The sequence below is a fragment of the Boleophthalmus pectinirostris genome, unplaced genomic scaffold (assembly GCF_026225935.1).
Source record: "Boleophthalmus pectinirostris isolate CB_2022bp ecotype Guang Dong unplaced genomic scaffold, ASM2622593v1 HiC_scaffold_10, whole genome shotgun sequence".
Lineage (NCBI taxonomy): Eukaryota > Metazoa > Chordata > Actinopteri > Gobiiformes > Gobiidae > Boleophthalmus > Boleophthalmus pectinirostris.
This window is the reverse complement of record NW_026570971.1, coordinates 30,552,497-30,567,436: the sequence shown is the minus strand read 5'-3', so window position 1 is coordinate 30,567,436 and position 14,940 is coordinate 30,552,497. Positions and strand designations below refer to the sequence as shown.

Here is a 14,940-nt window from a genome sequence, read left to right as displayed (position 1 = left end):
GAATGGGTGTTGGTGGTGGTCAGAGGGGCCAACGGGAGATTGGCAGCCTCGCTTTCGTCAGTCTGCCCCAGGGCAGCTGTGGCTACAACAGTAGCTCACCACCACTGAATGTGGAGTGAAAGAATACTGCACTGTAAAGCACTTTGGGTGCCTTGAAATATATTTATATTTTATATATTTTATAATCTTTTGTTTTAAATTGTTAGTCACTATGGCAACTGTCCTCATTTTTTTTGTGTGATTCTGAAACTCATAGACAGCAACTGAAGTCCAGAGAACACAGTGTTCAGAACATGCACTTATGGATAGTGTGCGTAATAAGAGAAGAAAGATATAGGCAACTGGTGCCTATAAACCTGGTCAATAAAATATTACAAAAATGCACTTTATTTTATGGTTGTCAACATGAAGGACTTGAAGAACTATTGTGAACATTGTTAGTGTCCTGATGCCTGCCATACGTGCCCTCCCACCCTCTGTTGCGTCATGCGCGTGAGAGGGGGTCGCCCCTCTTCAAAGCTTTACTACGCTCTGGCTCGCGACCAGAGGAAGCGCTGACCGGCTGGACGTCACATCAGAGGAGCTACGTGTGCGCCAGGACGTAAAACTTCTCTACGCTTTGCTCCTACATGGGACTATACATTGATTTTGGAACAGCGTGCAGAAAACGTGAGGCTTCGAGTTAATATTACGCACAAGAAGTGGACGTATTTTTCGACAGGGGTAACACAGAATTGGATGTAAAAAAAAAAAAAAAAAAAAAAAAAAAAAAAAGCAAGAGGACATGTGGGTTTTGGCTTGCCTTATACCACAATTTCCAAGTACAGATGACCTACGACCGCTACTGTTATGTGAAAATACACGCTGAAGGATTTATATAAAAATATTGGCTCGGTTTCAGAGAAGATGCTACTACGGGACGCGTCGCATCTTTGGCTGCTCTGCTTCACCGTGGGCTCCGTGTACATCAGTGGATTTCCGACCAACTTCAAGAAACTCTCCGCCAAGGACAGAAACACGACGGAAAGCGAGGTAAAGTTTTGTACTTTGCTTATACGTGTGGATCTGTGCGTTTTTTGGTCAGTTTTGGTGCGTAAAATCCGTGCGTAATGTAATTAGTGATAGCGCTGGTGCCATATAACAACTATATAACTGATTTTAAAAAGAAACCCTCGTGGATATATACAATAAATAGCGAAATAAAGGCAAGTATTTTGGTTTGGGGTAGTTATGAATGAATTTGGTGTCCAGATTTGTACGTAAAGTGTGTGCGTAAAGGTCGCGTATAAACTTGCGGCAAACCAAAGAAATTAGCGACTCTTATCAGATTAGCCCACGACTGCATTAGAAGAGGAGCTGTTAATGATTAAACCAGAGAAAATTACACTTTAGCCCCGTTCTGTCAGTGAAGATGGTTAATGAACCGTGTTGAAACCGTTAATATACCTGAGTCTTCTTCAGTTACACGTTAGGCAAGGTCTAAAAATACAAGTGATGTGAAATTGCAACATGTACAGTGCGGTTATTTTAATCCTGATTTAAAGGCTGTTTACATTTGACTGTGGTCGTGATTATTTATTACAACTGAAGCTTTAGAAGTTTGAGCAATCGTGTCTATTTTGGAAGGAAATTTTGGATTTCCTCTGGTCTGCGCCTGGTCTTTTTAGCCAACTACTTTCCTAATTTATATTCTGCAATGTTTTTATACGTGTTTGCTTATCCATGTTTTAGAATAATGAAAAATTAAGACTGTTGCCATAGTGATTAACAATTTAAAACCAAGTTTCTCAAGTTCTAAAATGTTATATATGTCAAGTCCTTAAAATAATCTTTTCATTTACATCCGTAGAATAGAGACATGTACCGAGTTTTGTTTGCAACCCCAACCAAAAAGTTACATAGTGCACCTTTAAAATATTTTTGGGGGATAATTCTGCTTAAAGGTGCACTATGTAACTTTTTGGATATGTCATTACTCTGCCTAGAATGTTCCGCTCAGCTCTACTTTACATTTTTTCAATTACAGGTGGTTTTATTGCTCAAAAATACCTAAAAAAAAACAGACATTCTGACTGTGAGCGGCATTGCCTCTCCACAGATCTGACCTGTAACTTGATCTGTTTTGGTTTACATGAAGAGAGAAAGATTTATTACCACACTGTGAAACATTCCAGACAAAGCATTAACATCTCCATGGAGAAAAGCACTTGACGAACCCTTCTCCAGAAAAGTTACACAATGCACCTTTAAAGGTTGTATAGAGGATTTTTTAAGGGAAAAGAAATACAGTGACAGTCCTTTCTCCTCTTGTTGTGCATGTGTGACACCACCTTCCTCTTCCATAGGTCCCTCAGTAGAAACATCTCCTCCCGCCTCCTTACTCTAGAAATCACGCTTGTTTACAGCCAGTGCGTGTTCAGAATTACTGTTGAAGTGACCTGTGTAGAAAAAATTTAGCGACCGACACGTCAGTTTTTAGATCCTTTGTCTGCTTCATTTGCGCAATCGCTGGAAGAGATCTTCTCCAAGAATCACCTCAGTTTGGCTTTGCTCCTTTTCCCCTTCTCTTCTTCTTTCAGCTACCTCAAAAAACAGACTTTCTTTTGCGGTGAACTGGTCGTGGATTCTCGTCCGCCATCACAACAAACTTTGTGCAAACTGCGAGGAAGTTTAAAAAAACCTCTAAAAACCGCTGCATAAACCACGTAATCCCCGCACTCCGGCAAGTCAGTTTCACTAGAAAAGTAGGGAGTTTGATTGCGAACTTACGAGCCAATAGAAAATGAGGCAGCCTTGTTATCTATTGGCTGATGTTTATCTGGCCTCACTATGTCCACAGTTGATAGATTTTCATTCTTTTTTTTTTGGTCATCATAATTACAAGGCTGCATCTCTGTAATGGTATTTTAAACTTTTATTGACAATTTGAAACAAAAACAAAAAATCCTCTATACAACCTTTAAGGATTATTGTGTAAGTGGCATAAATTAGTTTCAATATTATTTATAGATTATTCACAAGTATATCACACTTCAAAATTTGTTATTGTGACAGTCTTATCAGCAGGCTTAGTCTTCAGTCCACCAAGAATTTCTTAAGTCAACTCAAACCCTACAGTCTTTACTACTGGCACCAAACAGCTGAAAAACCATGTGTTTCGTTTTCTAATTAAGAAGCGTTCTAGTGCACGGTTCATAGGCAGAGGTTTAAGAGCAGGTCCACAGCTGCTCGGTGTCCCGTGAAAAGGTTCAGATGCCCTGGTTGGTTCAAGTTCAGTTATAACAGCTCGACATTCTCAGTGCATTAGGTGAGGTAAAGATGCAGGTGCTCTGTGTTATGGAAAAAATGGCAAGTTTATTTGTATAGCACCGTTCGTACACAAAGTAATTCAAAGAGCTTTACGGAATAAGAAAGACATTATAAAACAAGCAGACCAGAACATAAATAATCATCATAATAACATTAAAAGAGAAGAGAGAAGAGAGTACAGTAATGCAAACTTAATTAAGAACTGCAAAGTGATGAAGGGCTTGGATTCACTTCACAACATGCTGAAATGGTTAAAGACCCATGTTACGTTATTTTCTGATCTGTGTTATAATGTTTCCTTGTCACAAACAGACCTGGAGTTGTGTTTTGTTTCATTCACACGTTTAACACACAAAGCCTACATATTTAGGATGAGTTCTTCTCTCAAACAGAAAACACTCTGTTCCAAATTGTGATGTCATGTGGTGATGCAGAAAGTGTTCCACTGTGTTTTAAACTTCATACACCTCCACTAGAGCCATTTGGATCATTTCAGCTCTTGCTAATCTCTACTGAACTAAAGATACAAGTAGGTGTTAACTTGAAAGCTACTGCTTCATGACGTCACAAGGTGGAACGAAGCATTTTGAGCTCTGGAGATGTACACAGTCTAATGATACTTAAATACTCAAAAAAACAAAACAAAACCCAATTCCAGGTATGTTTTTAAGTGTTAAAGCTCATATAGGAGTTTTAAAGGTGCACTATGTAACTTTTCTGTCATGTTGGAGGGTTTGCCACTTGCTTGTTTCCATGCCTGTTATGTTCCATTGTTTGGCATTCAAGGCATCTATCTCCATGGAGACAGGTGACTGCGTGTTCGTTCATTCGTTTTTCAAAATAAAACCAAAAATAAGAAAACGAAAGAACAACTATTACCTTCATTACTTGTCTCCAAAACCAAAATGAAAAATGGATAATGATTTGTTTTTTCAGTTTTCGATTTTGTGTTTAAATGAAGAATGGAAAAAATGAATTACGGCCTTAAACTGTGATGCCGGATTGAACCAGGACTAAACCAAGACTGAATCAGGACTGAACCAGTTCTAAGCCAGGTCTAAACCAGGACTGACAGTTGGAACGGGCCTGGAGGTGCGTCCGCGTTGACTATTGGGCGTTGAGATTGGGACCAGACTGGGACTGAGGCCGTTTCAGTTCTGGTTTAGACCTGGCTTAGACCTGGTTTAGTCCTGTTCTAGTCCTGGTTCAGTCCTTGTTCATTCCCGGTTTAGTCCTGTTTTAGTCCTGGTTCAGTCCTTGTACAGTCCTGGTTTAGTCCTGTTTTAGTCCTGGTTCAGTCCTTGTTCAGTCCCGGTTTAGTCCTGTTTTAGTCCTGGTTCAGTCCTTGTACAGTCCTGGTTTAGTCCTGTTTTAGTCCTGGTTCAGTCCTTGTACAGTCCTGGTTTAGTCCAGCATCGCAGTTTAAGTCACAGTTTAAGTTTTTCCATTATTCATTTAAAGACAAAAAACACAAAATCGAAAACTGAAAAAAAAAATAAATCATTATCCATTTTTTCATTTTGGTTTGGGGGACAAATAATGAAGAAAATAGTTTTTTTTATTTTCTTATTTTTTCTTTTATTTTGAAAAACAAATGAAGGAATGACACACAGATTCAAGTGGTTTATAAATTCTACAGATATCTATATTTATGGATTGGTAAATTATCTATCCATGGGTTTCACAGTGATTACAACTAATACAGATGGAGACAGATGCGATGGCACTTACCAATCAAAAATCTTGAATGGTCACAAGTACTCAAAATGCCGCCTATAAACAGCAAACTGAAGCATATTTACTGTACAATGAATATATTTGATTGTAATATGCAATACCAATTCTCATGTACTGGTCTATAGACAGCAGCAAAAACAAACCCAGTAACATCAGATATGTCCAATGTAAACAGTAGCGTATATTTGGCTACTGTAGACTCCAGTTAATTCTCCTAAATCAGCAATATATGATGAAAAAGTGAGTTTATTTTATCTGCATATAGCCTAATAATAATATTTACTTGGTTCTAAGCCATAAAACCTTCTATTTGTCAATCTGCAGCTGACTCCACCACAGATGATTCAGATAGAAAGTTTCCAACGTCAACACAAGTGAAGGCTCTGACTGCTCCAGAGTTTACACACTCATTATTTATGGTGCAAGGAAAACAAAAAGGAAGATTTCAGTATTAGTTAAAATGACTTGGATGCAGAAAAGTTATTTTAGTTTAGTAGTTTTGATTAGTTTTGTTCATAATTTCACTCAAAGGTCCCTTATTAAGAAAATGACACTCTTTAGAGCTTGTTAGAGACCTGTTAGAATGTTGTTTCCTCATCAAAAACACACTGAACATGTTTGAGTAACCCTTTATTATTAGTCTGTCTACATCACTACAAGCTCTGTTCCACCTTGTGATGTCATGAAGAGGTAGTTTTCAAAGTTAGGAGCTATCTTTTACCTTTTGAAATCAGAAATTCCAGCGCTGCAGGATTTGTGTGTTAAATTTGTGTGAATGAAACAAAACACAACCCCCGAGTAGATGAAGAAACAACATTATAGCAGATTTGATTAATTATTTATTTCGGTCACAGTTTATTCTGACATTATTCCACAGACAGTCATATTTAACATACACATACCGAAAAGCTGTAGGCTGAAGCTTGAGCTTATTCTGCCTTTACCTTTATTCCTTTATCAGAGCTTCATCTTGACACCAGTTCATCTTCATAAATACAGCAAGAGGAAACAAACAAATCATTAACAGTACAGCAAAGTACTACAGCACAATCTAAGGCTGCGTTCAGACTAGAGATGCGCGGATGGGCTATTTTTTCATCCGCAACCGCGACACAAAACTCATCATCTGCCCGCTGTCCATTTTGCACCGAAGGTTTTCAAAACCGCACCCGCCCGCCATCCGCCGATTGATTTTAGATTTTAGAACAATCATACAGCAAACAAACTAAGGAGCCTCGATAAAAATGCAAACTCTATAGCTCATTCATTTCAAAATTCGCTCAGCGTGTTTGTTCACATTCTTAATTGTCCGTAACAACCCCAAACTTACCTGGTTTTCTTGCGCAGCTAATTAACTGACAAAGTTTTCCGATTAGGCTATTTTTGAACCTTCTTGCCTTCGTGTTGGATGTTGTTACATTCTGAACATTCTGCCATTGCCCGATGTTATTTCAAAGTCATAGCCTCACTCCATCGGTCTTTCTTTAAGTTTTAAATCCCCCGAGTGGCAGTCTACGCTATAATGTCTGCGTGTTTTAAAATATAACTGATATCGAAACAAAATAGACAGATCATCTCATCCAGATGAACCTTTATTGAAATCAGGCAATGCCCTCTTTATATTCCAATTGAAATAGGCAAGAAAAAATATGCATAACTAAATAAATATGGCCCTATAGCCACTTATGTGTTGGTAAACAGCTGAAATAAATTAGAAATAATAAATATAAACTGCATATAATATGTGCCTCGTAAACCTTAGGCATCAATAACCCGACACAACCTTAACCTTCAGAACATAAAAACGAGGTCAAATGGGCTAATTAAGGATATGACGTACACTTCATACTACAAGCATAGACAATGACACTCGTCTTTTCAGATGTAGGTAACAATACTAAAAATTATTATTATTATTATTATTAATTTTTTATTTTTTTTAGTAGTTAATCCGCCACCCGTCCGAATTTAATTAAAATATAATTTTTCGTCACGTCATCCGCCCGACCCGTGGATTAACCGCGGATACCGCGGTTGTAACCGCAATCCGCGCATCTCTAGTTCAGACTGCAGCCTGAAGTGACCAAATCCGTTTTTTTGGCCCCTATGTGACCTGTATCTGATCTTTTAATGACAGTCTGAACGACACAGATCCGATTTTTTAAAATGCGACCCAGGACACTTGGATATGTGCTCCTGAAACTGATACATATCTGATCTTTTACATGTGACTTCAGTCTGAACGATGAAAGCACATTCATCCGACCTACACGTTATCAACAAGCCACAAACGTCACTATTCTGTACTGAAGTAGGCGAAAATTGTTAATGAACACCACTCTTGTCTACGTCTCCACATCCACACGTTCCTTTCAACGGACGTCGCTGCCGCTGTCCCACAAAACACCACGACCAAAAACCTCGTCCTTCTCCTTCTCAATCTCCTCCTTAAAACAAGTAAGTTGTTCATGTTCTGGCTCCTGTACGAGAGGAACTTTAAAATCTCCAGGTGCTCAATGCTGCTCCGTAAACACAGAGCACGCTCGCTGTGGTTGACGTCATCGTGTCTCCAGTGCACATGCGGGACACTTTCAGGCCGTTTAACGTTCACACTGGAGTCACATACAAGTCACATTTAATTGGAAATGTGTACGACCTCGCGAAAACATCGGATTTCACAAAAAAATCGGAATTGAGCATTAAGCCCTGCAGTCTGAACGTAGCCTAAGTCTCATAATTCATGTATCTGCTCAGAGTTAAATATTTACATTTCTTTATAAACTGGAAGAGTGTGTTACACAATTTTAGGTTTTCTGTACAGTTCTTCCAGAGCTCCACCCCTTTAACAGATACACACAATTTCATAATGTTTGCTCTGAATTTCTTTTTTGATAAACATGGCCGTACCTCTGAGCTCATATTGGCTCATATTTCAGATTTTGAACATGTTCTGTAATGATTTTGACAAGAGGTTGTTGTTTACTTTGAACATAATTATCAAATTGTAGATGTCAACTAAATCGTAAAATGTCAGAGTTGGACGGTTTATAAATAACGCATTGGTTGGTTCATTGTAAGTTGATAATATGATTGCTCTTATTGCCAGTGTTGGGGAGTAATGGATTACATGTACCGGTCTTACGTAATCAGAGTGCAAATTATGAGTAAATGTGTTCAGTTACAGTTACTGTTTCAATGAGAGGTAATTGGATGGCAGTTACTTTGTTAAAATAAATGGATTACACGGCAGTATTTTCCTGTTTTATGCTATATCCCTTTTTACATTTTTTTAAAAAATTTCTTTAATTCCACTCATTGCACAAAACCCCAAGAGACTGTGCGCAGTAAGAGCTGTAATGTAAACGTCTTGTTAACGATGGTGGTGTCAGTCACACTGTGGACGAGGTCGAGGAGCCAGTAGAACAGAGCGAGCAGTGCATGGGTGAAAACGCATTTGTATCTTGGACGCCACTTTGTATTTAAAGAAGAGAGGGACGGACGTGTGGTGGGTGTGGTTTGCGGGGATATGCCATCCACCCACTTCTCCTGACGTGAGATACAAAAAAATAACAAATATAAAATCTCCTACAGGTTAAATGGCAAACTGGAGCTACTGGAAATGGTGAATACAAACTGCATAGGCTCATAATATGTCCAGTAGGCTACATGAGGGGAAGTGCACACAAACACACACAAACACCCACAAACACACATCTTCTTTATCATCATCATCAACCTGAGAATGCGTGGACCACGTCTCCTTCCGTACTGTGCGGACACAGCTGTCGTCCCGTGCGCCGTGTGGGGATCGTGTTTTCTTGTGTGACAATATCAAGTAATCCAAAGTATTCAGATTATGTTACTCACCTTAAGTAACTTAATGGATTCCATTACTAACTACATTTTGGGGTATGTAATCTGTAATCTGTAGGGGAATACATTTTAAAAGTCACCTTCCCAACACTGCTTATTGCCTTTTTTGCAAAGTAAAGATTGGATTTGTATTAGTCTTACATGTATTGCCCCAAATCTCAATACAGCAGGTTATGTAGGGCATTACCAGTGAGTTGTATATAATAAAGAGACTGTTTTTATCCAGAATATATCTATATTTGTATATCATTTTGATTACTTTGGATATTATATCAGAAAACAGTGTAATACAGGCCCTTTAAATAAAAGATCGTGCCATTTCTGGGCAGGACGGAAATTGTTGATATATTGGATACAAGATGTAAAATTTTTTTATTCACTGAAACATTTTTCAAACCATATGTAAGAAAGTTTAAGTGCAGTTTCACCATTCACTCACATAGTTTTGGAAGAAATGCCACTGAAACCTGACAGATACGTGATACATACATCGATGAAAGATATATAGATGTTCTTTATTCATCCCAAAGGAGAGTCACTTTTCCAGCTGTAATACATCACAGACGTACCGACAACATACAAAGATTTAAAATAGTCTAACATTAAAAACATAAACAGGGCGGTGACCTAAACCTGGGCTGGATGAGTTAATCATATTTCAGTCCAGTTTTTTTAATAAGTAAAGTAAAAACTGAAATAATCCCATCTTCTACAGTCAAGAACAAACAGTATGATTTCAGCCCATTTTAACTCATCTTGTTTACAAAGTACTACATCAGACATTTGACATTAAAGCTACACTAATTTTCCTGGTGAGGATAGGGATGGTATTGCTTTGCGACGGTGTATAGCAATGCATATATGATTTGTCATGTTTATTGGATTATAGCTGTTCTTTTTTTTATATAAATTGAAAAGTAAGGATTCTTACTGTGGGGGCGTTTATCCGAAGACCTGACCTAACTTTACCTGAGTGCGTCACTTGCTTTCTTGAACAGTTGAATGCCATCGGATCGGATATCATGCCAGTACTGAAAAAAATTATCTGGATCAGATATCAGCTTCCAAATATCATTACAGTCGATATCCTTTCGTTGTTTGGACATATAAATCAATATAATAATACTTTTTACTGGTCATAGTGGGCTCAAAAATTATTTTAATGTTTGAATTTGCATTTATACAAAGATGTACTGTGGTAACCAGGCTGGCGCCACCTAGTGCCTCCTCTCAATTAAATTTTTCTCCAGCGACTAGGTCAGGAATCGGAATACACTAGATGGTTTGCAACAGTCAGCAAAGAGCTGTGAAGCCATGACATCAAACTCAAGCGTCTGTCTGGGTCCTTTTTTGTGGTACAGCACAACAGTAAACAAAGCGGACGAGATAGATGTAGACGAAGACATACATTTTGTGTTGGCAACGATTCCTGAGATCGAGGATTTAAAGCCGGAACAAAGAGAATGTTTGGTGAAGTTTATCAAGGGGTAAGATGTTATTGCCCTTCTTCCTACTGGATTTGGTGCATTACATACTGATGTATGTAATGCCAAACCAAATAGCAGTGATTGGTTAAATAAAAAAGTACACACCTACCATTGAGCGAACGAATCCTAATGCTGCGAGGTCAGATGGTTTCCACAAAGTGAAACCGGCTGATGAATCAGGCTAGTTCTATGGTTACATGAGATAAATATCAGCTACATAACACCTTTAAAGTAGTTTTTATTTTAGTTTAAAGGAAATAAAAGCTGTTTTCAGTCTCTGCACTTTATCTGTTGATATCGGGTACTGGCAGATACTTAAAGCTATAGTATCGGAACTGGTATCGGAACAGAAAAAGCTGGATCGGTGCATCCCGACTATCATATTGTGGAAATAGGAGATAAGCAGGTAGAATGGGGTCCATAAACTCGATGAAGAGGTGAAAGAGGTTGTGTTGTCTCTCTTATCTCAATATCAGATTCTCACTTCACTGGTTCAGTTCACAGATAAGAGCCTCCGTCTAAATGAGCAGGGCCTTTGTTTCCTCTTCCCGCTGTGTTTTATGAGCTCAGGATGCTAATACAGAAGAATTATACAGGAAAGAGATAAGACGAGTCGAATACACAAAACACAATGTAATCTTAATACTGGTACTGATATAAAATCTTGTAGTTTTGAAGAAAATCATGTAGTTTTGAAGACTTTCTGACCCCCAAGTTCCAACAAGGACAGTCCTGAATATTGGATATACGGCCTCATTTCCTGGTGAGCCAGAGTGTTGGAGACGAGTGGAGACTTCTTTTTTTTTAAGTATTCCATCCAGTCCTTGTATTTGCAGAGGTCACTGGTGCTAGGCTAGTGCATGTCAATGGCCATAGTTCTCCTGCCACTAAAAACAGTCTTACCCACTCAACAAAACCAAATCTGTTATTACTCCAGACTGTCCATGTGAGTGTCTGTGTTGATAGAATAATTATAGAAGTAAAACCAACTTTGCATTTGAAAGATTTATGTCTGAGCAGCAGCAGTGAGTTGTACTTCCTGATAGAAAGCTTGACAGCGGCGGACTGATATTACCTAGCACCTATCTTACCAGAAAAATAAAATTCTGCTGCTGCTGAAAAAATAGTCCCTCAACATGCGATGATTCATGCGATGCGAGGTTAGTTTTATTTCAAACATTATTCTGTCAACACAGACATTTACATGGACAGTCTTGTGTAATAATAGATTTGCTTCGGGTGTTTTGTGGTCTGGGTAAGACTGTTTTTAGTGACAGGCTAACTATGGCCAGTGACCTCTGCAAATACAAGGACTGGATGGAATATTTTAAAAAAGTGTCTCCACACGTCTCCAACACTCTGGCTCACTAGGAAATAAGGTCCTATGTCCAAAATTCCGGACTGTCCTTTTAAAGGGTCCATATTACGCTGTTTTCTGATATGTTATAATGTAATTTCCTCATCACAAACATATCTGGAGCTGTGTTTTGTTTCGTTCACACGTTTAACCCTCCATATTTACGAACAGAACAGTTTGAGCTTTGGACATGTAGACAGACTAATAAACCAAGATTACTCAAACGTTTGAATGAAACAAAACACAACTCCAGGTATGTTTTTGAGGTAATACCACTCAAACATATGTGCTATGTGCTTTTTCTATGGAGATGTCATTGCTCTGCCTGGAATGTTCCACAGATATACCTTAAATTTAGTCAATTACAGGTGGCTTTACTGCTCAAAAATACCTAGAAAAATCAGGCATTGTGACTGTGAGCGGGGTCGCCTCTCCACAGATTTGACCTGTAACTTGGTCTTGTTTGGTCTCCATGAAGATAGAAAGGTTTAATATCATTAGAGATGTGCAAAAATCAAATCTAATCAAAATATCGATGTATCATATTGTTGAATGTGATGATAATGATACAGTATCGATATCGTGGGCTACTGTATCGATATATTATATATATATATATTTTGTTACAGTGCTACAGTTTTGTTTGTTTAGTGGAAGAAAACTCATTTTTGCAACACATTTGACATTTTCACAGTTTTTATGATTAAAATGGATGAGTTTCTTATTAACTTTGCACAAGAAGTGATTTAATAAAGACTTATAATATCATAGCCATGATTTAGACATTAGACATAGTATCTAATTGATCTGAAATATATCGTATCGAATTGTACTGAATCGAAAGCTCACTGTATTGAGATATGTATCATATCGTGGCCCATGTATCAAAGTATGTATCATATCGGCAACTTAATGATACCCAGCCTTAAATACTGTACTATGAAAGATTCCAGACAAAGCAATAACATCTCCATGGAGATTGACAGACTCTTAATGAGAAAAGTTACACCATGCACCTTTAAAGCTCACAAGACTCAATTTTGTACTATAGGTCCTTTAAACAATGAGAATCCAACTATATAAATATAACTTTACTTATTACTCCTAAAGTCAACCAAAAATAACAACGCAAAGAAGTTGGGGTTTAGTCTCTTCTCAATCTTCTCAAACCAAAAACACTGAAACCACAAAACCCTTATGTAACCTTAAGGCTTTTCAGATATACCATGATAATATGTTGTATAATGTCCCATCAAATTGCTCTGTACTTGTTATAATGTTTGTTTAGGACTCCAACCAAACTCCACAGTGACCCCTCAGTCCTGATGACGCACAAGCTGGAGGAATTAAAGCTACGATTGCATTTTTATTATAATTAAGATGAACTGATATTAAAGGGCCCCGGTATGTTTTGTTAGACCAAGTTCACTGGTTCAGACGGCTCACTACACTGCAAAAAATATATTGATTCTATCTGTTATAATAACTTGAGCTGAGGAGATCCTTGTACTTGTTTATTGCTGTACAGTTTTATTAAATATACAGATTTTCTTTTAAAGCAAAAGCATTATATTTTGTGTTTGAAATAAGACTAAATCAGACTAAAAGCACTGTGAAAATCTTGGAAAAGGTGGGATAATCTAAAAAAAATGGCATCTAGTAATACTTCACTCACAACCTAAACCTGGTGGTGGTAAACTTGTTCTGTAGCCATAGCCGCCCTGGGGCATACTGACGGAAGCAAGGCTGCCAATCTGCAAAGTCAGCGTCTCCAGTCATTACTTGGGTCAACATTTGGGGATCATAACTTTGGATATTTCTTTCAAAAATAGTACACCTTGCGTAGTTGTACACGTCCTTTCAAATTCCAAATTATCACTACTCTGCAAAAAAAAAAAAAAAAAAAAAAAACTTAAGATGGCTTGAATTAAGGAAGTTTGATCATGATTTGAGTACACTTGACAAGTAAAATGATCTACCAATGGAATAAGACTTTTTGTACTTAAATATGAAAATACATCTTGCTACACTTACACATACTAGAAAGACAACATCTTTTCACATGTAATGTAAGAAACAAAATGTAATGTTGCTTGAAAAAAGAAAAACACTTATTCCATTGATGAGTTGAATCTACTCAAATGAAGTACCGTAGTTTCCGCACTATAAACGCACTTAAAAGCCTTTAATTTCATCCAAAATCGACTGCTCACCTTATAATCCAGAGCGCCTTATATATGAATTTATTGGGGCGTCTTCATACGACTTTAGTAAACTACAAAGCCACACCACTTGCAGCATTACGGCTACTGTAGTCAAGGAGCATCGCGGAGTAATGCATACTGTGATTCCTTTTAATATCAAAATGCACCTGTCAAGAGACACGCTTACAATGCCCACTTTAAACTCAAGGCTGTTATAAAGTGAAAGTGTGAGCAGCGAGGGAGCAGTGGATGAGAGAAGGAGAACACACATTCACCAAGACAGGGAGACAGCGCCGAGCGACTTACGCCACGATCTGCCAATGGATCGTGGACGCCTGAGCTGAGGATCAGTATCAACTGTGGTCCGAGCTTCCACCAAGACCAGAATCATCACTGAACTGCCAGGGAACAGTAACCACACTGACTCGGATAATGACGAGAGGGATGCGGGCGTGCTGGATGCGCCCAACTGTTTGAACAATTATGAGTTATTGTGACTACGCAAACAATTTAGCGTCTCAGACAGTATTTTTTTTTACGCGTTACAATTGAACAAGGTTGAGAGTTTTTGTGAAAACGTTAAATAAAGTTTGACTAACTTATCTAACTGTTGTGTTTCGTTAATGCACCTTATAGTCCGGTGCTGTTTATATGTGAAAAAAGTTTGAAAATAGACCATTCAATGACAGTGAGCCTTATAATCCAGAGCGCCCTATAGTGCGAAAAATACGGTAATAAGTTCTTAATTTAAGTCATTTGAACTTATCTAGATATTGCTTTTTGCAGTGTAATCCATTTTAAAACAGAATTATTACCTCCGCCAAGGAGGTTATGTTTTTGCCGGCGTTTGTCTGTTTGTTTGTTTGTTTGTTTGTTTGTCTGTTAGCAACATAACTCAAAAAGTTATGGACCAATTTTGATGAAATTTTCAGGATTTGTTGGAAATGTGAAAAGGAAGAACTGATTTCATTTT

The 14,940-nt window shown here is 38.0% G+C and overlaps 1 protein-coding gene across 1 annotated transcript in view; it reads left to right on the top strand.

The window, feature by feature from the left end:
- Positions 1 to 568: 568 nt before the first annotated feature.
- ism2a (isthmin 2a) overlaps positions 569 to 14,940 on the top strand; it is a 61,720-nt gene continuing 47,348 nt past the window's right edge. The window contains 1 exon segment of the mRNA XM_020931579.2: positions 569 to 1,032. Within this exon segment, the coding sequence (XP_020787238.2) occupies positions 907 to 1,032 (126 nt within the window). The 5' untranslated portion in view covers positions 569 to 906.